General features: G+C 56.8%; 6 protein-coding genes across 6 annotated transcripts; 3 read left to right on the top strand and 3 right to left on the bottom strand.

Moving 5' to 3' along the window:
* Nucleotides 1-3,258: 3,258 nt before the first annotated feature.
* Nucleotides 3,259-4,910, top strand: E0L32_000312 (uncharacterized protein; the record flags this gene model as incomplete). Its single annotated transcript, XM_031137385.1, has 2 exons — nt 3,259-3,428; nt 3,584-4,910. The coding sequence occupies 2 exons, from the start codon at nt 3,259-3,261 to the stop codon at nt 4,908-4,910; spliced, it is 1,497 nt and encodes a 498-aa protein (XP_030997689.1).
* An 818-nt stretch (nt 4,911-5,728) lies between these two features.
* On the top strand, nt 5,729-7,031 carry E0L32_000313 (uncharacterized protein; the record flags this gene model as incomplete). Its single annotated transcript, XM_031137396.1, has 4 exons — nt 5,729-5,769; nt 5,953-6,023; nt 6,156-6,324; nt 6,392-7,031. The coding sequence occupies 4 exons, from the start codon at nt 5,729-5,731 to the stop codon at nt 7,029-7,031; spliced, it is 921 nt and encodes a 306-aa protein (XP_030997690.1).
* A 228-nt stretch (nt 7,032-7,259) lies between these two features.
* Nucleotides 7,260-8,648, bottom strand: E0L32_000314 (uncharacterized protein; the record flags this gene model as incomplete). Its single annotated transcript, XM_031137407.1, has 2 exons — nt 7,260-7,685; nt 7,788-8,648. 2 exons carry the CDS (start codon nt 8,646-8,648, stop codon nt 7,260-7,262), a joined length of 1,287 nt encoding a protein of 428 aa, XP_030997691.1.
* Nucleotides 8,649-9,137: 489 nt separating this feature from the next.
* Nucleotides 9,138-10,545, bottom strand: E0L32_000315 (uncharacterized protein; the record flags this gene model as incomplete). Its single annotated transcript, XM_031137418.1, has 2 exons — nt 9,138-10,245; nt 10,307-10,545. The coding sequence occupies 2 exons, from the start codon at nt 10,543-10,545 to the stop codon at nt 9,138-9,140; spliced, it is 1,347 nt and encodes a 448-aa protein (XP_030997692.1).
* Nucleotides 10,546-11,430: 885 nt separating this feature from the next.
* On the top strand, nt 11,431-13,680 carry E0L32_000316 (uncharacterized protein; the record flags this gene model as incomplete). The annotated part of the gene is made up of 3 exons (XM_031137429.1): nt 11,431-12,056; nt 12,114-12,359; nt 12,420-13,680. The coding sequence occupies 3 exons, from the start codon at nt 11,431-11,433 to the stop codon at nt 13,678-13,680; spliced, it is 2,133 nt and encodes a 710-aa protein (XP_030997693.1).
* A 161-nt stretch (nt 13,681-13,841) lies between these two features.
* On the bottom strand, nt 13,842-19,211 carry E0L32_000317 (uncharacterized protein; the record flags this gene model as incomplete). The annotated part of the gene is made up of 6 exons (XM_031137440.1): nt 13,842-14,699; nt 14,787-15,214; nt 15,345-15,380; nt 15,439-15,751; nt 16,150-17,197; nt 17,704-19,211. The coding sequence occupies 6 exons, from the start codon at nt 19,209-19,211 to the stop codon at nt 13,842-13,844; spliced, it is 4,191 nt and encodes a 1,396-aa protein (XP_030997694.1).
* Between the last annotated feature and the right edge of the window lie 1,848 nt (nt 19,212-21,059).

The following is a 21,059-nucleotide window of genomic DNA, read 5'->3' on the forward strand; positions in this document are numbered from 1 at the left end:
GCGGGATAGGTGTTGAAGAGAGTTTGATGCTCTCTGCTCTTTCGGCCTTGACCGAGCGGCTCGGGGGGTTGCCAAGGCTGTCCCTGTGTACGCACGGCTGGTAGAGGCTGAAAGACTTTTTTCCCTTAACCGCGAGGAGAGAGAAGGTGAGCGGAAAAGAAGAGAAGAGGGGACAGATCGTGCTGGGAGCTGGTCTACGATATTTCGGTGGTGGCATTTAATCCGTTGACGAAGTGGTATTTGGTAAGAACATTGGTATTCAAGCCTGGAATCCTTAGTCACCTATCCAGGCTCGAGCTCGAGCTGTAGACATGAACTCCATGCAGAAATGCAGTCTAGATGACAACATAGACTAAGGAAATGCTAATCTGTTATCGTCAAGTTGTTGTCTAGCAAACTCCCTCCGGCCTGTAGTGACTATGACGAGAACCATCGGTACATATGCAGCATGAAAGTCTACATACATGCAGCATACGAGTGATTGTTGCTAATAAGAGGCCATGAAAGCAACGTCGGCGATTGTCCCAACCTTTGGTGAAACTCTCCTTGCCGAAAGGTTTTCGATCTTTTCGGCTTATTGATAGAGATGCCCATGAAAATCTACGGTATTGCAAGACCTCTCTCTCACATCCAGCCAAAATTTGCGGCACGCTTCAGGTTCTGACTAGAATGGAACTAGGTGATAGGGTACTCAGGCAGACCTTGATCCAAATACTCTGCCTCGAGTATAATCAAACCTTTTGTAATGATAGCTATTACACAATCCCACATTGGGCCTCTAGACTTCATGAGAGGCATGGATGAATGGCTCTATCATTATTCCAAGTCCACTCCGTAACATGATTGTGGTGGAGAGCTCTCCAACGCCACCGCTATCATTCAATCTGACGAATTGACGTTCATATGAGATCCACGACCGGCCTGTTCCGCAGAACTGGTCTGTGCATGCAGCAAGGGGGTCAGCACTAAGAGAACGCGCGGCGGCAGGCCACGGCATTCTTGAAAAAAGTGTGGCTGAAAACAGTTGGTCATGTTGGGAATGGCAGCTGTGAGGGCGATGAGAAGTCGCGTGAACTATGTTTTGGATCGAGGTTCTAGCTTCTTGCGAACGACTTGACCTCGACCTGCTAGTCCATCTCATCCCTCGCATGGAAGGTGCAGCGCAGGGAGAAGCTGCCTTTTGGGAAGGGAAAGAGAAAGAGAAAAGATAGAGAAAGGGAAGGACCTCCGGGGATCGTCCCTGCTTGTTGGTGGGCGGAACTTCCGAAAGGATCAAAGCACAGAATTTGCAGAACAGAACCCCGGATCTGTCCGTGACCTGATCTCTTCCATGGTGCTCGTCTCTCTGTGTCCGCCTCCTTCTGATTGTAAAAGAAAAGAAAAAAAAAAAGGCGCACGTATACCACGACCACCGCAACCACCATATCCTGGCCTGCTTCGCATCCCTAGACCGCAATGGGGCCAGTTGTCGTATCCAGCTCCATCGTACGGCACTTCAAATCCCCATCTGAGCTGGTCGGGTCGCGCTCCACGCCGACACCGCAAGCCCGGCGCCTTGGTCGCCCTGTCAGGATCATGCTCAGCTAACGCGCTCTTAGGCCCGACTAGAGGTCGTTAGCACACATTCCCGCGCCGCCGGGGCACCCCATTGGCAGCCCCAGGCCCCTCTGTGGTTCTCTGTGGCTCCCTCCAGAACTCTCCAGGTTGTAACGGCCACATGCTAGCTTCCGATGACTGATGGAAAGAGGGTCCCAGAAAGCAACCCGGCGTGCCCAGTTGTCCCATTCTTGCTAGAGAATGGTGGGATGACCAGCCTACATGCACGTCCCTGGCGGCGCCCAAGACGTCTGGGTCTGCAAGTCCAGCCGGGATCCTGCTCTCCGGCAGGCAATGGTGGCGCCTGATGGAGTGGCGGGCAGCCGCACTCCGGATCTGCCCTTGGTGTCACCTTGGTTGTCGCCCCAAGTGAACCGGGAACCCTCCCCTCACCAATCCCAACTCCCCTGTCGCTTGTTGGTCGCTTGCCTGACATGCTCCATGCTGCCCCCCTTGGCTGATCGGCTCACTGATGGCGACGACTCCAGCGCTCTGCTACGGCACCCAGGGTAGCAGCCTGCATCTTCGCTCCACCGTGGATGGGATGGTCCAGTTCGGTCGATATCTTGGCTTTCGTGCCATGATCCACAGCTACCCGCACTGGTCGGAATGGTCCATGCAATTTACGAATAGATCCATACCCAGCTCTGTTCGCCATCTCCCGGAAACCGCCTCAAGGCTCGAAACTTTCCCTTCATACGCCATCTTGGATGCTCTTGTCTACTTCTCTCTCATCGACGGCCGACCTAACGAGACTAGGAAGCTTCGTCTGACCTCGTCTGCTCAAGTCATTAGTCCAAGATGTCAATACGTAAGTCGGTTGCCAGACCCTGGGCAACCCTAGGCGCGACCGGTAGTTCGGTCGAGTCGCGGGGTTTTGATAGGTTTTCTCCCTCTCTCTTTTCCCTTCCTCCTCGATACCCCATCTACCTACCCTGCTCTCGGCCGGATTTTAACTTCTCGTTTCATAAGAGGTGGTATTAGTTCAGCCACTATCCGTCGCCCTGCTCCCGTTATAGCGCCACTTCTTCTGTCCGTCTTTTTAGGCCTTGGCGCCCTAATAAGTCCAGGAGTCTCTCGGCTTCGCCTTGGGGACCCCCTGCTGTTTTTCCAACGCCATCAATTATCTCCCATTCTTGTGGACTTTCACGGTGGTTCTATCCTACCCACTGTCGCCGCCCCCGGTGTCGTGCATGTGCTTCGGTGCCGAAGCTGACAGAGGGGATCAGTATTTTTCCTTGTTCACTGATGGACTGAGCTGACAGCTGCCCGCCTTGTCTTCTTCTTCTCACTCTGGGTTGCTGCCGGGGTATTCGTCCACATCCTTTAATCCTCACCATTTTCTCTCCTTCTTGTCTCCCTTGCCTGGGTTACTTTCTTCCTCCCTGAGCCTCGTCCCCCTTTCCCAAAGAGTCAAGCCAGCCACAGGATACATTCGCATTCCGTGTGTGCAACACACGCCTTGCCCGTCATCGTCTGCATGATGAGCGAGGCGTTCATAGGCCCCCGGGTCCCTTCTGCCTACTCTCCGTTTATACGATAACAGATCCGGGTGACACAGAAAACAAATTAAGCGCAGCAGTCCTGGCATTCGTCCCGTCAGGCGCCGCCACCACCTCTGGCTTTGGAACCGGGTAATTGGGAAGTGTTTGGAGGTAGATCATGGGCACTTCATCACCCGACAGCGATGCCAGCTCTTCACAGCAGCAGTACGCCAAGGCGGGCGACTGGGAGCAGCACCGCGACACAATCACCAAGCTGTACCGGGACCAGGATCTCCATCTCGACGAGGTCATTTCCATCATGGCCCGAGACCACCAATTCTTTGCAAAGTGAGTGACTTGACAAGCGGTGCAGCCTTCCCTGTTGCCACTTTGGAATATTACCAATTCCACATGTTGTCTCGGGAGATGGAGGCTGCAAACGCGCGTCACCCCCACCGAAACGTCTCGGTTTGCTAACAGCGATTGCCTTTGGGCAACCAAAGCCAACGCATGTACAAGACGAGGATCAAGAAATGGGGCATCGACAAGAACCAGAAAGCCAAGGAGGTTGGCTACATGCTCAAGGTGAAGCAACAGCGCGCCGCTCTTGGCAAGGACACCGAGTTTGTGGTCCGCGGTCGCAAGGTCGATTGGGGCAAGATTGAGCAGTATCTCAAGCGCGACCCGGCTCTCCTCCGCAAGACGGCCGGCGACACCCTCGAGATTGGCAATGCCGCCGGCATCATCTGCAAGACACCGCCCCCAGACCCGGCTGTCGCACTCTCCATCCCTCCGCCGCCCATTGGGTCCATGGAGAACCGACTGCCCGAGGAGATCGCACTCCTGGCGCGCGACTACTTCAAGGGATGCTTCGAAAAGGGCGTATGGATAGACCTGCCAGACGGCACGGTCGCGGGGCGGCAGGGAGCGATGGCGACAGACAGGTTGCGCAAGTGGGGCCAGACGATGCGGCTCGGGCGGCACTGCATTGCCATCGGCAAGAATACGGAAGGGTTCCAGCTCTTGGGCAGGTGCATGGACCAGATGACTCAGCTGGTGGTGGACGAGGATCCGACCCTGCTCTACCATTTCCTGGGTAACACGATCGGTCTGACGCCACAGTCGCGCGAGCTGGGCGCGGCGGTCTGCAAGCACATCCGGGAGCTCTGCCACATCAAGCTCGGCGCGCAGCACCCGCTGAGCCGCATCTTTGACCGGTTCAACGCGATGGCCAAGTCCGAGACGCACTACCTCTCGCTGTCGATTCCGGTACAGGCGCTCGTCGACCTGTTCGCAGCCCGGGACAAGGACCGAGGTGCCAAGCGCGACCCGCGCATCGCGGTGTTGTACCGGCGATATGCAAACCTGCTGCGTGGTAATAGCGGGGGCATGGAAGATCCGGCGATGAACGCCATCTCGCTCAACGATATCGTCGACTTTTACGAAGAGTCCAACGACCCGAGCGCTTCGATGTGCTTCCAGTTCGAGTACCTGGCCTATCTCACCAAGTGCTTGGTGAAGGCGCGAGGAGGAGAGGATTCTAGCAGGAACGGGTCGACCCCTGCGGGAGGGTCGTCGTCTACGACGACGGGCAACGCGACTCCCTCTGCGGGCACGTCTACGACCACGGACGGAACGTCGCCGCCAAACAACGCCGAGGCGGGGCCGGTCGTGCGATTCCGGGAGTCGCGGTACTACTATATCTTCGACTCGTCAGTTCTGGCAGCGCAGACGCCGGAGCCAGGCACGCCGGCTTTGGAGCCCACGAGGGTGCTCTGGGAGCCTGAGGTCAACCCGGACGACGAGATACTACCGCCACCGTGCTTATGAGCGACGGGAGATGTTGGTGCCGAGGTCTTCGGTGAATTGTGGTGACGATGATCAGTGACTCAGTTGAAAGACGTTCAAGGTCGAAAGTGTTCAGTTGGATAGGTATTCCCCACCGGCAGGGAGCTGGACGATGCAGCCCGTCAGCTCGGCCAGGATGGACCTCCCTGGATGATCGCCTACTACGAGACCAGCGGGCACCTTGCCTCGTGCAGTATGCAGCACGTTTGCAGCATTCTTTTCACTTACAACAACGTTTAGAGATACCCCCGCGAAGGAAGGAAGGATGGATTGGTGAGGGTTGAAGATTCGATGTCCTATTTGGCATTCGAAAATGCAGTTTTCTCAAGGAGCGCATTGTAGTTAGACGCCAATTGACTGAAATATGTATCTGCCATCTGAGCCGCGCATCGGGGAAGGCTCTTGGAATGGCTACTTGTACTGTACTGTCGCTATTAATGATTACATGACGAAGCCAAGCCGGAGGCGACGCTTCCTACCCACACGTTAGCGGTGACTCCATCCTGCTTGCGGGCTCGTTTATGTTCTGTGCCTGAAGATCTCGCAGCGCCTACTGGTGTGGCGACTCCTGCAGTGGCACCTGCCACGTGGGTTGGTGGACAGCCCAGAACCCGCCCCCTCCTGAGATGCCTCGGAACTGCCCTAAACGGATCAGGCAGCTGGAAACATTGATTCGACAGGCGACAAGTCTCTCATCAAGAGCTCTCACATCTTCAATTCGACGTCCAAACTCACGCATCTTAGCATCCTCCAATCACACACGCAGAGGCCTTCTACCTTCTCGATCGCAGCCGCCCGCCATGGGACCCCAACCGGGCCAAAAGACAGTCCTCATCACTGGGTAAGTGGAGCCGCCTTGTGGAAATTTTGCGCGCGTCAAAATCTCACACGCCCTGGCGATGACGGATCGATCGTGCGGCTTTGCGGTCGAATAGCCGCAGCCGAACATGACGGCGTCAGACCCGGGGTAGCGCGTGCAGGCGAAGGCTGTCTCACCGTTATTTTGGGGTTATCATGCTGACAGGCGCGCCAAATCCGATAGGTGCACGCCCGGAGGCATCGGCCATGCCTTGGCTGTGGAGTTCCATGAAAAGGGTGAGTTTGGGTCTCTTTGTCTCCGAACTTGGTTCACTTATGCACGGAGTGGGGGTATGAGTACAGGATGAGAGAGGAAAGAAGAAGAAGAAGGAGAAGCTAATGTGCGGCACCATGCCCCTGGATCGATAGGCCTGCACGTCATCGCCACGGCCCGCAGGGTCGAGGTCGTCGAGGAGCTCGCGAGCAAGGGCATGACGGCCCTCGAGCTCGACGTCACCAAGGCCGAGAGCATCGCCAAGTGCAAGGCCGAGGTCGCCGAGCTGACGGGCGGCAGGCTCGACATCCTCGTCAACAACGCGTGAGTCCTCTTTTCTTCTTCTCAAAGGCCTCGTATTTTGGGGAAAATTGTATTAACAAACACCCAGCGGCCGCACCCACACGCACCCGGCCACAGACATCGACCTGGACGACGTCCGCACCACCTTTGAGACCAACGTCTTTGGCGTCATGGCCATGTGCCAGGCCTTTGTGCCCCTGCTCATCCCGGCCAAGGGCCTCATCATCAACATCGCCTCGCTGGCCGCCGTCACGCCCTACGCCTTCGGCTCCGTCTACTGCGCGACCAAGGGCGCCGTGGCCTCGTACTCGCGCTGCCTGCGCATCGAGCTGCGCGCCTACGGCGTGCGCGTCCTCGTCGCCATGACGGGCACCGTCAAGTCCATGACGGCGAGCCACTTCCACCGCACCCTGCCCGAGGGCAGCCTGTACGAGCGCGTGCGCGACGTGTTCGAGCGCCGCCTGACCTGGAGCCAGAACAACGCCACCGTGCCCACGTCGGCGTACGCGCGCAAGCTGGTCGCCGCGGCGCTGAGGCCCGAGCGGCCCGGCTGGATGCGCGCGTGGCTCGGCCGCCCGGACTGGTTCTGGGCCGGCGGCATGGCGAGCACGGTCTGGCTCGGGTCCTGGCTCGGCGAGTGGATCGTCGACATGGTGTGCTGGCGCATGTTTGGGCTGTGGAGGCTGCAGGAGATCCTGCAGAGGGAGGAGGCCAAGAGGATTGCTTGAAGGGATGAGGAGGGGGGGTAGATCAGTGGAAGAGTGAATGGATGGGTTTGATCTGAACATGCGATGACCAATGCTGGACGTATTGGAGGTTGTAATGCAATATCTCTCATACGGAGGGTTTCACTAGGCAGGCCAGGTTTTATGGGACTCAATGGCAGCAATATCTTTATTTCGTACCTTGTGCTTCTTGGGGCACATCAAGTCCGAGATTTCCAACTACCACCACGTTCAGAAGCCAAAGTGTGCAGCTATCTTGCTCACCACCGGAAAGGGCATCTCCCACTCCAGCACCCCGATGGAGTCGTACACCTTGACGAACCACCACCCAGACCACATCAGCCAGCCCGCCGTCCATGCGTAGCCCAGCGCCCGCGCCCACCGGCTGCCCGGCCCGGGCGCCTTGGCCGAGCTCGCCAGCCTCTTGATGGCGGCCGCCTCGAGCGTGACGACGGCGGCCTGGCCCGCGAAGAAGAGGGCCATGCACCGCGCGATCTCGGGCACGGCGATGTAGCCCTCGGCCACGACGGAGGCGCTCTGCACGTGGAACCAGCCGCTGACGGCGAAGGCCGTGAGCAGGTGCACCGCGTAGGCCGGCGGGGTGCGATTGGGGATGCGCAGGAGAGCGTTGAGGCGGTGGCTTATGCTGAGGCAGGGCTGGTTTTTGTGGTGGCAAACTTGGGTTAGTGATCGGGAGAGCTCATTGGGATTCCTGGGATGGAATTAAGATAGGTAGGTAGGTAGGTAGGTCGACTTTACCTGCTTGATGAGGTCGTGCCAGTACCGGCCCCAGAAGGCGCCGACGGTCGTGGCCTCGGCGATGTTCCCGAAGAGAGGCGGCCAGTCCTGCAAGGCATGATGGTCAGTCGTGTTTCGAGCACTCTGGTGACCGACAATGGACCTCACCTCGACGCGACTGATCCCGGCGCCCACTGCGATCGCCGAGGGGATGCACATCCCCACGGCCCACGTCGCGTACACCGTCACGCCGAGCAGCACCTCCAGGCACGCGACCCGCGCCAGCACGGCGGGGTCCCACGACCAGGCCGCCGGCATGGGCACGCCCCGGGCCAGGAACACGCACGCGTCGACGGCGAGGTACGCCGCCCCGGCGCCGAGGACCTGCCGCGCGACGTACGCCCACTTGCCGCCGCCGCTAGCCCCCCTCCTCGCCACCGCCGGCCGCTTGCGCCCGTGGCTCCAGCCGACCCCGCGCGGCGAGCACGCCAGCCCGGCAGCCCAGCGCGCCTTGTCCCACGTCCAGTCCTTGGGCGGCGGGGGAGGTCTCGCCTCCTCCTGGCCCTCACCGCCTCCGGCTGCTGCGGCGTCGGACAGGCGGTAGAACTCGGTCTCCGGGGAGGCGTGCAGCAGGAGCTTCTCCAGCACGGGCAGGACGAAGACCCAGCTGCCCGCCATGCCGTAGCGCATGGCGCGGTCCGGCCCCGCGGCCGGCGGCCAGGCGCTCAGGTTGCAGGCGGCCGACGTGCCGGCCACGAGGGCCGCGAAGAGGGCGTTGCGCCCAGGGAAGGGCGGGAGGAAGAAGGGGAGGAAGAGGAGGGGAGGGAGGAGGGCGTGGGGGATGATGGAGAGGGGTGATGTTGTGGTTGCTGTTGAGGGCATTGTGTTTTTCCCGCTATGGGTTTTGGTTTTTGATGATGCCCGTTGTGTTTGTCGCTAAGGAGAGTTTTCAAGGTGGTTTTGTGTTATATCATCGTACCTCAGTCAGGATACACCCATAGGTCATGGGTTCGGTCAGGTAGAATGCTTGATGGTGTTTTGGGCAGACTTTGGTGGTGAGTGGTGTGATGTCGCGAGTCTGGAAATGCTGCGGCGTGAGGCGCCTTGGCACCACGATTCAGCTCTGCTTTCTTGAAGCCCATCGCCTTGGCTAGCCGCATCTCATTTGGACTAATGCCCTGCAGGGTTTTTCTCAATTGGGCGGGTGATGATTGCGATCGAGAAATGGCCTGGCCGCTTATGTCCTAATAAGCCATGACCAACTTTGTCCACCTTACCGCACAGCGAACGAATCGGGTTTGTGATAGAATGGGTATCAAGTTGAGCTCTTCTATCGACAACACAGGCGGGGATACACAAAAGGGAGACAGCCTACTGATAATAACCGCCCTTTCTTCCGCCGCGGTTCCTATCCTGGTTCCGATTCCGATTGTACGGTGCCCAGCCCGGATCCCGGTTGTTATGGCCGCGGTCCCGTCGAGGGCCCCCGTGCCCGTGGTTGGAGCCATGGCCATGTCCGTGGCCGTGATTGTTGTGGTTCTTAGCCTCCGGGATGTCCTCCTCTATCTCCACCTCGTACTCTTCGTAATCCTCCCTAAAGTACTCTCCGACGGCGTCCTGCTCCTTCAGCGCCTCGTCTGCGTCAAACACAAACCTCATCGTGCCCTCCTGACCCTTGGCATTCCTCTTGACCGAGTTGCTTCCGGGCATGGATCCCGTGTTGACCGGCGAGGTCGCGGATCCCGGCGTGATCCAGCTCATCTCCCTGTCTTCGGACTCGCACTGGTCGCACCAGCCGGGGAACCGGGCCAGGTCGCGGTCGGCGTCGACTTCTTGGTTGATCTTGATCTTAATGTCGATAAACTTGGCAAGGTCGAAGCGCGTACCGATCCTGGTGGACTTGGGGAACTGTGTGTAGAGGTCGAGCAGGTCGAGCACGGTCTCGGTGACGCAGCCCCTGGTCGTGTGGTACCGCTCCGGGCGGACGCTCTTGTAGAACTCGGGGTCCTTGCCCATCAGGCGCGCCGTGAGCTCGACGATGCTCACGGCCATGGTGAAGGTCGACTGCTTGATGGGCGAGAAGGTCTTGTAGATGTCGATGCACATGGGGTAGGCCACGCCGATGAACTCTCTGGCCTCGTCCGGGGGGACTCTCTTGCGGACCATCTTGGTGAGCAGTTTCTGGGGGTAGCGGACGCGGAAGTCGAAGCCGATGGTCTCGAGGATGAGTCGCTCGAGGCCGATGATGATCTTGGACGGCTGCTCGAAGATCTTGTCGTCCTGTGTCGTCGGGTGGTCTGCGTTCTTAAGGTTGTACGCGGCGCACAGGATCTCCTTGGACTTCTTGATCGTATCCTCGACCTTGCACGCGACAAACAGCGATGCCATGGCGGCATCTTGATAGTTGTACTCGGCGTCGCGGAAGCAGAGACGGAACTTGTGGTAGTAGGTACACGCGGTGTCAAACGTCCTGACGGGACTGGGCAGGGGTTAGCAAACCGATTTGTACCCTGGGGAGAGAGACGCGATCGACGACTCACAGCTGGAGCGACTCTCTGACGTTGTCAATGAGCTGCACTCCTTGCAACCGGTAGTTGTCTTCTCTTGACGGGTCGCATCCGTTCTCCTTTTGCATCCGCCGCAGCTTCTGTTCGAAGGTATACTGGTTGGCTATGGATATGTAGCCAGGGTGCGGGCCCTTGACGGGAAGATGCCGTGCTTCCTCGACGGGCTGTGGCCCCTTGGAGGCGGTCATCGATTTAGGTCCTTGCGGCGCCATCGCGAGGAGCCCTCGGGGCCTCTTTGACTGGGATACCGAAGGCTTCGAGAGCCAAGGCCCGCGTTTGGCCCCGTATTGGAGTTGCTTGCCTTGTCGAGGCTTTCGCTGAGCTGGTAGCGATGATCGTATTGCTTCGGCCCTCGTTTGCTCGCTCTCGTCTTCACTCTCGCGGATGTTTCCAAACCCGAATACTTGATTGTCGTCAGACAGGCAATGGTAGAGCAACCAGCCAGGCCTCTTTGCTAGTCTTTCTCTGCTTTCCGAATGTCTAAGACCTCGTTATGCTATGCTGCTGTAGAATCTGTCGATCACTGAGGGAGCCAAAGGATGGATTTGCTGAAATGTGATCTAGAATTCGTTCCAAGCCATTGGTATTGGGGACGCGAGATGACGCTAGGATCTCGATAAGAGCTGCCCGATAAGGTGGGACTAGGGGGCGACAACAGTGATGACAGCACTCACCCCGCCATGGCTTTAGCGCCTGTGTGCCTGAATGCGCCTCAAGCCGGGGCGCTCGGTGCTTCCAGGTTGTTCAGACAGGAAGCCATCTTCTTCTTTGTTTCTCTTCCATGTCCGATCTCTGATCATAATTTCAAAGACTCACCCAAATATACATTGAGCACCGTCATATCCAACAGCATATCGCCAGCATCTCTGTTTCGAATTTTATCACAGCGTGCAGGGCCCCTCCATGGCGAGCTGATCTCTTGTACGCTGCTGCCTCGCAAGCTGGGAAGGGAGATCCTGACGTCAATGGTCACAGCCCAGTCTCACCTTGTACTTGAGTGACTAACTTGAGTGACTACACGTCTCACCTATGGACACCGGATAACTTCAAACCAAGAATCCTTCCATTATTCTCTCCTAGCCGGCAGCTCACCCATCATGGCGTCTGCGGGGCTTTCTCCTTCGCAACTACACGCATTATTTGACATCCTCACTCATCACGAGACCTACTCAGAGATTGAGAACTTCAAGAATGCAGATGCCACCGCCAACTATGGCTTTCCCTTTGTTCAAAAGGGTCCTGGAGACGAAGGCAGCGATGAGAAGCCAGTTTACGCCACCAAATCAACCTCTCCCATCCTTCAACTGTTGTTCCGGAGGTTCATCCTCACAGTCCCCCCGGCCAAGAAGCTACCAGACGACTTCTGGAGCATCAAAGTCCAAGGCCTCCTTGTCAAGTTCGCCGAGGCAGGCCTGTCCGAGAGCTATGAGAAGGGCGCTATGGGAACTAGGAAGACACTGACTACTGCCTCGTCTGCCCTGATAGAGACCGTCGCCCGCGGATGCTTGGGCGGCTATCCTCGAGAAGGCCGAGTCTATGGTCAAGCACCCAAGGACTACGACCTTACCTCGGCACGGGACCTCGAACTAGCATGGGACGATCTCTGCCGTGACTTGATCTACGGAGATCTTCTCGACGATCTGTACACCTTCTTCTCGGAATCCATGGAAGTCGAAGAGCACTCGCCTAAGGTGGCTGCCGGAGTAGAATATGTCATCATTCTGTGAGATGCTACCAGCCCTTGCTTCGCATCCCATAGCCAGCTAACATCAGAACCAAGTCTAGGAGCATTTCTACACCATGTATTCATCGTATCGGCAGATGGCCAATATCTCCTCAAGCTCATTGAGAATGTCCACAAGCTGTTGCCCTATGCTCTTATCAAACAGACACTACGCGTCAGTAACGCGGCAACAATGATCAATGCCATGTCGAGGCTACTCCTAGCAAAGTTGAGCGTCGGTTCAGTTTCGAACTGGCTGGGTCTGACTCAAAATGCAGATGATGGAGTCAACCTGCTGCAGAGGTACGCCTCAAGCTGCGATGATCATTTTTACGATCAAGAGACTGACCTGACTGTGACTAGGATCATATCTGTCGTGCTCTCATGGGATAGTTCGGAGTTCCGCAAGTCGGCCGACAAGATCGAGAAGGCCAAAGGCGGGCCGACCAAGGAGCAGCTCGGCGCTATCAAGAAGTACGTGAATAGCCCGCTGACTGAGCGGGAGCGTATATTCAGGACGAGTGTGGAAAATCGCGAGTCCATAGTCGTCATGGTGCTGCGAGAAGCAAATCCGAAGCTCGCCGAGTCAATCAGCGACGAGACGCATGGGCTCTGTCTCGACTACCTCTCTGCTCTTCTTTCCGTTCGAGATCGCGACGAGATTACCAAGGTCCTCTGTCGGCAAAACCCAGACCTCTTCACGCAGGCGATCAAAGACGGAGTTGCCGCTTGCGAGCCCTTAATACGCGACATCCACGACAAGGTGGACCTCCGCGAACCGATTAGCGATATGGAGAGCTTTATCGGCCAGTTCATTGAGACGGGAAAGCAAGGTTCATCGGCGAGCAAAGAAGAGACGAGTGTGCCGTCTGTGAAAGACTATGTTGAGTTGCTCCGTCGCAACAGGAAGATGGTCTACAAGTGGCTTCATAACCTCGCGCGAGAGTGTCCCGATATCCGAGAGATGTTCCGCGAGTGGGCCAAGGACACGATCAAAGTGTTCAGGACGGCCGATCCCAACACTATCTTAAACGGGGGCGAGAGCGATGAAACTGGTGTCAAGACAAATGGCAACCTGGAAAACCGGGACCTGGAAACAACAAGCCCGTTCGACAGGGGCGCAGGAGCCATGGACCAGACACTGAACAGGATCTTTTCTGCACTTGGGGAAGACACTCGGGTCTCGCTACTGCCGCTTCTGGACTCTCATGCCAAGTATCTCTCCTCTCTCAACGACGGTTCGTCCGCGCGGATGCAGCGTATCCTGGACCAGGTCAGCGGAAAGGAGAATCCTGGAGACAAAGGGGACATGGTCGCCGGCCCAGGGCTATATCTATCTCAGTGGCAGAACCTGCTCGACGAGACCCTGATAACACCAGACTCACCGCAAGGCAAGCCGAGACATGGCCGCGATGTCAAGCACGTCACGACTCAGGGGAAGACGGGGGCAAACGGCAGTGGCAGCAGCAAGGGCGGCCAGGACGGCGGAAGTGTTGCAGCCAAACTCCATTCCGTCAGGAGGGTGCTGAGTCCTGGTGCACCGGATGTGTCGTTGGTGGTGGACAACCTGGGTGGCGCGTTCCACGAGTATCTGTCTGGTTTGACGCAGCAGACGACGAGTTGATTGCATTGCTTGTGATATTCCATTCTTTTTTTCTGTCCAGCGGCATACATAGTATACAGCGTATCGTAGATTTTAGACACGTCACAGAAATAGAGCTCCATCTCGTATCTGACAAAGGATCGTAAATTCCTTCCTGGGTATCATAGGTAGAAATGCGCTAATCACTCTTCTGCCTCTCTTGGCAGGAATCTCGCCTTCACCCCGGTGAGCATTGCGAGGAAGTAGTACTGGATGTCCTCATCCGGCGGCATCGTCACTTGTATCTCGAACTCCCGCAAGAGCGTCGGGACCACCTTCCACACGACCAGCTCCGCCAGGTGCCGGCCGGGACACGTCCTCGCGCCTCCGCCCCAGGTCAGGTTGTACCTGTCCATGGCGCGCAGGCGTTCCCGCTCCCGCTCCCCGTCCTCGTCCTCCTCTCCGGGCGACACGAGCCAGCGCTCCGGGTTGAAGGCCTCGGCGTCGGGGCCGAAGACGTCGGGGTTCCGGTGCAGGGAGCCCGGGTTGCACCCCACCGTCGTGCCGGGCGGGAAGTACAGGCCGTGCACGCGCAGTCCCGGGCCCGGGGGCACGGTGCGCGGGAGGGACATGCCGATCACGGGGTTCAGGCGCTGCGCCTCGCGGATGCTGGCCGACGTGTAGGGCAGGTTCCGGGCCGCGTCGTCGTACGATGTTACCACTATTGGAGTCGTCGTCCCGTCTTGGCTGTCGTCGTCGTCGTCGTCGTCGTCGTGAGGACGGAGGGATCGGACCTCCTGGGCGGCGCGCGCCTGGACGTCCCGGTGCGAGCCGAGCATGGAGAGGCAGGCTGTCAGCGCGGAGCACATGGTCTCGTGGCCCGCGCCGAAGTTGGTCATGGCGAGGCGGGCGAGATATGCCTCGGTCAGGGCGGGCCTGTCGCGGTGGAGGCGGATGAGGTCGGCGAGGAGGTCCTCCCTCGTGTCCCTGGGCTGCTTCGGAGCCGAAGGGTTTGGGTGCAGGGCGTTCTTGAGGCGTCGGGAGATTTTGGCGTAGACGGGCTATTTTCGAGGTTTTCCTGTTAGTGCTCTTTTTCCAAGATCAAGGGGTTTTCATCTGCCAGGTTTCGGCAGCAGTGATGCGCTTACGGTGAAGAAGGGCTTGAACCCCTTGGGCGTCCTGTACGAGACGCCCCAGAGGTTGGCGAACCACCTGCCGACGTCCTTGGAGAGGAGCTCGGCGATGTGGAACGCGGGGAAGAGGCCGAAGACGGTCTTGCGCTTCCAGCCGAGGTAGCTCCAGGTGCTGGTGTCGCCGTCCGACTTGTCGCGCAGGTAGCCTGGGGACCACGAGAGGACGACGGCGGCCAGGCACTCGACGACGACGATGTGCATCCACATCTTGAGATCGACTTCGGCGCCCTGGAGAGACCGGAGAGTCGATATCGTCCGCTCGAGGACTTGGTCAACTCCCTTTTCGTACTTCTTCAAGTTGGATGTCTGATAGGTGCGCCCGATCAGCCTCCGCTGCAGCCGGTAGCGGTCCATGTCCCGCTCTGAGAGGAGGTCAAGGGTGTCTGGGGAGTGCGGATGTAGACGCCAGTCCAGTGTTGGCCTCTGCAGAGCCGTGGCCACTTTCCCCCAATTTGACATGTAAGCTTTCAACCTGGAAATGGCCAAGTTGGGGGAAAAGGGCGAGTCACATACGGTAAAAGTCTGACTTCTCATAGCCGTTTCCGGCAGCTGGAGATACTTGTGAGCATGGAAACAAGAACCATGCACCATGGGAATGATAGCTCACAGTATATACTCTTGAAAGCTTCCTTGGAGCTGAACCATACTTCGTTAGGCCCAACCCTGACCACAGGTCCGTATTTTCGGTGAAGGCATTTTCCAAGGCTGTAAAGGTTGCCACTCACTACCTGGCGCGCATACCAGATGTTGGACACGGCCGCAGACCTGGGCCCCAGGACCTTGGCCAGGGGGTGAAAGAAGAGCCGGTAGAGGGTGAGTGCGAGTATCGAGGCCGATGTCAAGGCGAGGACAACGACAAAGGCATACAGCAACCATGCGAGTATGCTGAAGACGTATGATATCATACTGCCTCCGCTCCGCTATCTGACAGACAGCGAGGCTCTAGCCTCTTGTGAGACCCGGGATGATGCACATGATCTCCAAGAAGGTGGCAGGTTAGTGTGAGTTGCTGGTGGGAATCGAGACACTGGGAGAGATAGAATTTGTTTGATTTGAGCGGGGCGCGAGCGGGCTAATTGGCCAATTGGTACTGTTTGCCTAGTCATGTCTGTCTTGTATATCTGCGGAACCCACCAGACCAAGTAAGCAATTACATGCCAAGTAAGTAATTACATGTAATCGAGTGCAAAGATGAACCCCAATGCATCTGCTTTCCAAACTCTCAAGACGGATTGCTCTTAATCCACCTCTCTCGCACAGCCCCTGAGGAAAAAGTCCCTGTTCTCGCGTACCGAGACCGCCGCCCTATATAACCTACCCATTTCCAGTCCTTTGGCGACCGACCATCCCCAAGTTGGTGATAAGAGTGGACCTCAATACACAGATCGCACCGTCCGAGACTCTTCTCACCTGAACCTCTCGGCACCAGGCTGATGCTCAGATCGTAATCTGTCAGGCACCTGCGGCATGCCCCTACTATGTCTTCGCAGGAGACAAAAGCATCCGACTCTGTGCGCTTGTGTAGTGGCGAAACGCGCGCCATCGTCCAGGTAACGGGACAGACGTCGTGCGTCTTCAGATGGGTGCAGATGGCGTGTTCTTTAAAGTCCAACCCCATCCGGAGTGTCTCCAAGTCTGTGCCTGGAACATATGCGAAGCGGTGTTCTCCGTGAAGATACAATTCGCCGCCGATGATTCGAGCTGTCCACTTGACTTCCCATCGGACTGGCTGAGCTGTTGTCCACTGGAAACCTACATAGTGGAAAGGGATGTCTAGGACACTTAGCGGTAGACCGCTTGCCGGACCAAGGATGTGGCGATTCATGACAAGACGGACGAAACGATAAGGTAGATGTATGCTCGTCTCCCATAGATAGGCTTTGTTTCTTGCATAGCAATGGCCAGGGGTGTTGTCCAGTCTGCCTCGCTGGTCAAGCAGGACTTCGCTCGAGAGACGCCAGGTCTGGTAAAACCGATGCAACTTTCTGCAGTCGTGGCAATAATAATATCGATGTCCCACATCCCTCTCAAGGAGCAGGAGAAGGTTCTGTCGTGCTTCTCTTTGGCGGTAGAGCCGAAGGCAAGCTCTTTCGAGAAGCAGGTGAGATAACGCTGTGCATGTCAGCCCTAGTGCCGTGACAGATTCGAGAGGTAGTTGGTCCGCTATGCATAGGATGATGTCGACGGGTTGTCGGAGCAGTAAATTGTCATCTCCGGACGGCGTGGGTCGTGCCGAAGGACCCTTTGTTCCTGAATGCCACAGGCAATCCCAGATCAACGTCAAGACACCCATCTCTATCGGTGACCGGCCGCCCGATACTGGAGTCCAAAAACAGGTGTTCCACGGAAGACGATCGGTGTTGTATCTTGAACGACAGAGCGGTAACAGAGGAGTTGGAGACGATGGCAACATATGCCCAAGGGGCGGGGACGCAGCAAGATGTACTCGTGGATGAGAAAACTCGCAGAATGGATCTTCCCGAATGAGTGTCCTTAATGTCCACTAATATGCGCAAATGTTCTTGAACGAGGAACAAATTTCTCACTCACGAACCAAAATAATGGAACCATGGGATGCTAGACACGATGAAAATTTCTACAGCAATGGAAATCTAGGCAGTGGGATAATCCTCTCCTGCACCGACCCAATACCGACAATCATGACGTGAGCCCATTTACACAACTCTGCATATCGGCAAATCATCACCGCTTCTCGCAACAGCCCACCTCTGTGTCCAGTCGACAATAACACGAAGCATGAATAGACACATCCGCGACAGAGACAGCTTGCGCCAGACGCCCTTCCACCTCTTGTGCCTCCGAAGCTCGCCCGAGCTTCGTCAGACATTCGTGCAGTCCATGCAAGGCCCACACGTTGTTCCGATGCTGCAGGGCGCGTGGAAGCGTGTCGTTCATCCCAAGGTCTGCCTGGTAGATCTCGAGCGCTTTCTCTATGTAGCCCTGCTCCAAGAGAAGGGCGCCGTATGCATGGCGGGTCGGCTGCATCCACCCCCACGGCTCATCATACGGCAGGTTGTCTTCGCGGTGGATGGCCGTCCGCAGGTGCTCATAGGCCTTCTCGAAATTCCCTCGCCTGTACTCGATCTCGCCGTCTAGCATCGCGTCCGCCACCTGGAGGATGTCTACGCATTTGTTGTTGAACAGCGTGCGGGACTCGGGTACTTCTTTCACTGCCAGGCGGAACAGCTCCTGTTCAGCTTCTGCATTCTGGACGTCGCCCAAGGCCGCGTGGGCTATCCCAAGCGCATAATGCACGATGGCTGTCGTTGTGCAGTATAACTGCTGGTCGTCAGGCACATGCAGCTGCTGGACGATATTTTCCCACCGTCCGAATCTAATCAGCACGTGTGCTCTTAAGGTGAGAAAGGACTCGAGCCAGTCAGCCATTGGCGGAGACTTGATCTGCAGAAGCTCTCTAGGGATGGATGACTCTAGCTTGGCAACTGTGTCTAGGGCAACCTGCAACTTGCCTGCAAACATGGCGGCGTAAACCCTGAAGTGATAGTCATGCGAGCGATAGAGCGTATAGAAGTTGAGTGGCCCGACCCTTGCCAGGAATTTCTCATCAGCAACTATGGCGTCAGAGTTTGAATCGATGGCTTCTTGGTATTGACCGCATAGCACATCGAGGTGGGTGGGCATGTGATGCAAATGTCCTGCGTCTGGAACGAGCCCGCGGAGACGATTGGCGATGGGCAACGCTGACTCGGGAGAGGGCGACATCTCCATCAGATGGATGTACAAGTGCAACAACCCGGGGTGTTCGCGGCCGCCCTCTAACGTAAAAGCGCGGTCTAGGATGGCCTTCATCTCCAGGGTTCTTGCGCCATCGGTGGGCTTGCCAGCCTGAATGTCCCACATCTGCCAAGGGTTCAGGTTCATGACCGCATCGACAAAGAGCGTGATGACGTCCAAGTCGTCCGGGAACTCGTTGTAGACCTTCTCCATGGCGTCGGCAAACCCCTGGTTCCAATGCTCGCACTGGTCCTGCGGCTTCTCCTGCGGATAGCGGTGCTGCACGGCCCTGATGAGCGCCTGCTCCACGGGCGTGACGCGCGCCGCGTGCTCCTCGGCGAGCTTGGCCGCGCGATGGCCCTTGCTCACGACGTTGGCCAGGTCCGTCTCGTCGAAGAAGCTCCAGGGCTTGTTGTAGTTCGGGCCGATGCAGTACGCCAGGCCCCAGTGCGCCATGGCGCACTCCGCGTCGGCGGCGATGGCGCGCTCAAAGCATTGGGCCGACTCTTCGTGGTTGAAGGCGTAGGCCCATACCAGGCCGCGATCGAACCAGGCTTGGCAGTCGCTGCTGCTGCTCGTGACCTGGCGGCGGTACGCACCGAGGTCGAAGTAATGGTCTGACATCTTGCCCATTCCCCCAGCTTTGGCTCTCGTGACCCCCTTGGGCTCCGCCGCCGAGTGTGTCGGCCAAGAAATGTGGCTTGAATGAGCAAGATAAACGGTCCGCTATCTCAAGCGTTCCTGAAGCTAAGATATTCTCTTGTCTTCAGTGCGATGCGGTCATGCCGAGGATAGCTTGAGTCTGGGGGTTCAATGCTCGGTCGAAGAAGCATCAGAGGGAAGGTTACATTCATCGGTGCCCCGCACTCGGGCTCCAGCTGTGTCTTCTAGCGGCATCGCCGCCCCCGTGGCCCGCCATCAGTTCAGTCGGCGCCGTGCTAACCCGCTGTAGCGCGAGACTAGCAAGGGAGCACACTCTCAGAGCTCAAACTGACAGCTCGGCCGTCTGGAGAAGAAGCTGGGGTCAGACCTGAAGCTCTTCCAGACGACATCCAGAGAACGAAATTGAAATGTGACTAGTCAGGGGCGAAAGCAATTGTCAAAAATAAGGCTGAGAAGGTGTTCGATTTGCCTTGGCGGGCTGATTGGATCAACCTTTTCTAGAAGCAGTTAGATCTGTGGCAAAGCATGAAAACCATGGGCAACATCACTTGCGCAGCGGAAGCACAAGTGGCAGCATACAGAGCCTAGATAGCTCTTAGGGGAAACACTGTCGTGCCCTCGAGGGTGGACATTGTGTATTGTGTATGATCAAGGCGGCCTTGATCGCATTGACTCACGCAAGGATTCGGTGCCGGATGGGACTGGGGCTTTCAGGTTGGTGCCAAGCGGTACAAAAACCTCTCTATCCTTCGGCTGGGAATTTGCTCTTGGTGGATAACAATCACGAGTAGATGGAGAAGGGGCCTTCATCTTGAAAGGGGTTTGAAGGCTCTGCGGCCATTGTGACATGGTCCCAGTTACTCTAGCGCTCCAGTTGTGGAGAGTTGGCTGGATGGAATGGAAGCTTTTCTCAGTTGAGACTTAGGCGCTCCATCCTCGTCTGATTCTTGTCGTCGTGATGGTCAATGGTATCCACATTGGATCTCTCGACGATAGATTCGGGAAGGTTGGCCAGAAAACTTCAACCTATGCTTCTTTTGTCGCCCAACCGTCCTTAGGACGCTCAAACCGGCATAGGCAAGGTGACATGCAAAATCACAAATGTTGTCCACGAAGACTCGAAGTGGGCTTGATCTAATTCTCCTCTGAAGGGATCCTTACCAGAACAGCTGGATTCCGTGCCCTTTCTCACATGTGATGTTGATAGTTAAAGTGAATGTAAAATCATCCGTTTGGTGAACTGAAAGGTGTTCACATATTTTCAACACAATGCCTCGCATCGTGTGCTTAAGAGGGAATCCATATTGTGAGGGCAAAATATAGGATATGAAATGTTTTTAGAGACGCTACAGCTATGGAACATCATGTGCTTGATATTGACATGAAGAGAACGAGAGTTCCAGAGACCATCCTAGGCGTGACCGTAAGCCTTCAGACTTAAGCCAGGAGGAGCCAGAACTCGGATTTCCCTGCCTGCAACTGTACTACGAACCTCGAGCTTCCACAGAGATACTGCCTTATTCTCCAAGTTGGAATTGTTCTAGACAATTGTGGGAGCCCATGGAGCCCCCGCTACGTGCGGGGCCAAGGCTCAAAGTTTGAACTGCTTCTTCGCCAAGGCCTCCTACCAATCAAGTGGGCTCCGTCTAGTAACCAAGCGACTTGCTACACGAGTCAACACTCTCAACAAGCTTATACTGTAGACTAGAATGCCAAGACCAGTGATATCGTGAACTCCGGCCAGAGACATACACATCTCAAGAAATTCACATATATAAACAGGCTTTCTTTACGAGTTTGAAATCACAG

The sequence above is a fragment of the Thyridium curvatum genome, assembly GCF_004353045.1.
Source record: "Thyridium curvatum strain D216 chromosome Unknown NODE_1_length_1224711_cov_81.814160, whole genome shotgun sequence".
Lineage (NCBI taxonomy): Eukaryota > Fungi > Ascomycota > Sordariomycetes > Thyridiales > Thyridiaceae > Thyridium > Thyridium curvatum.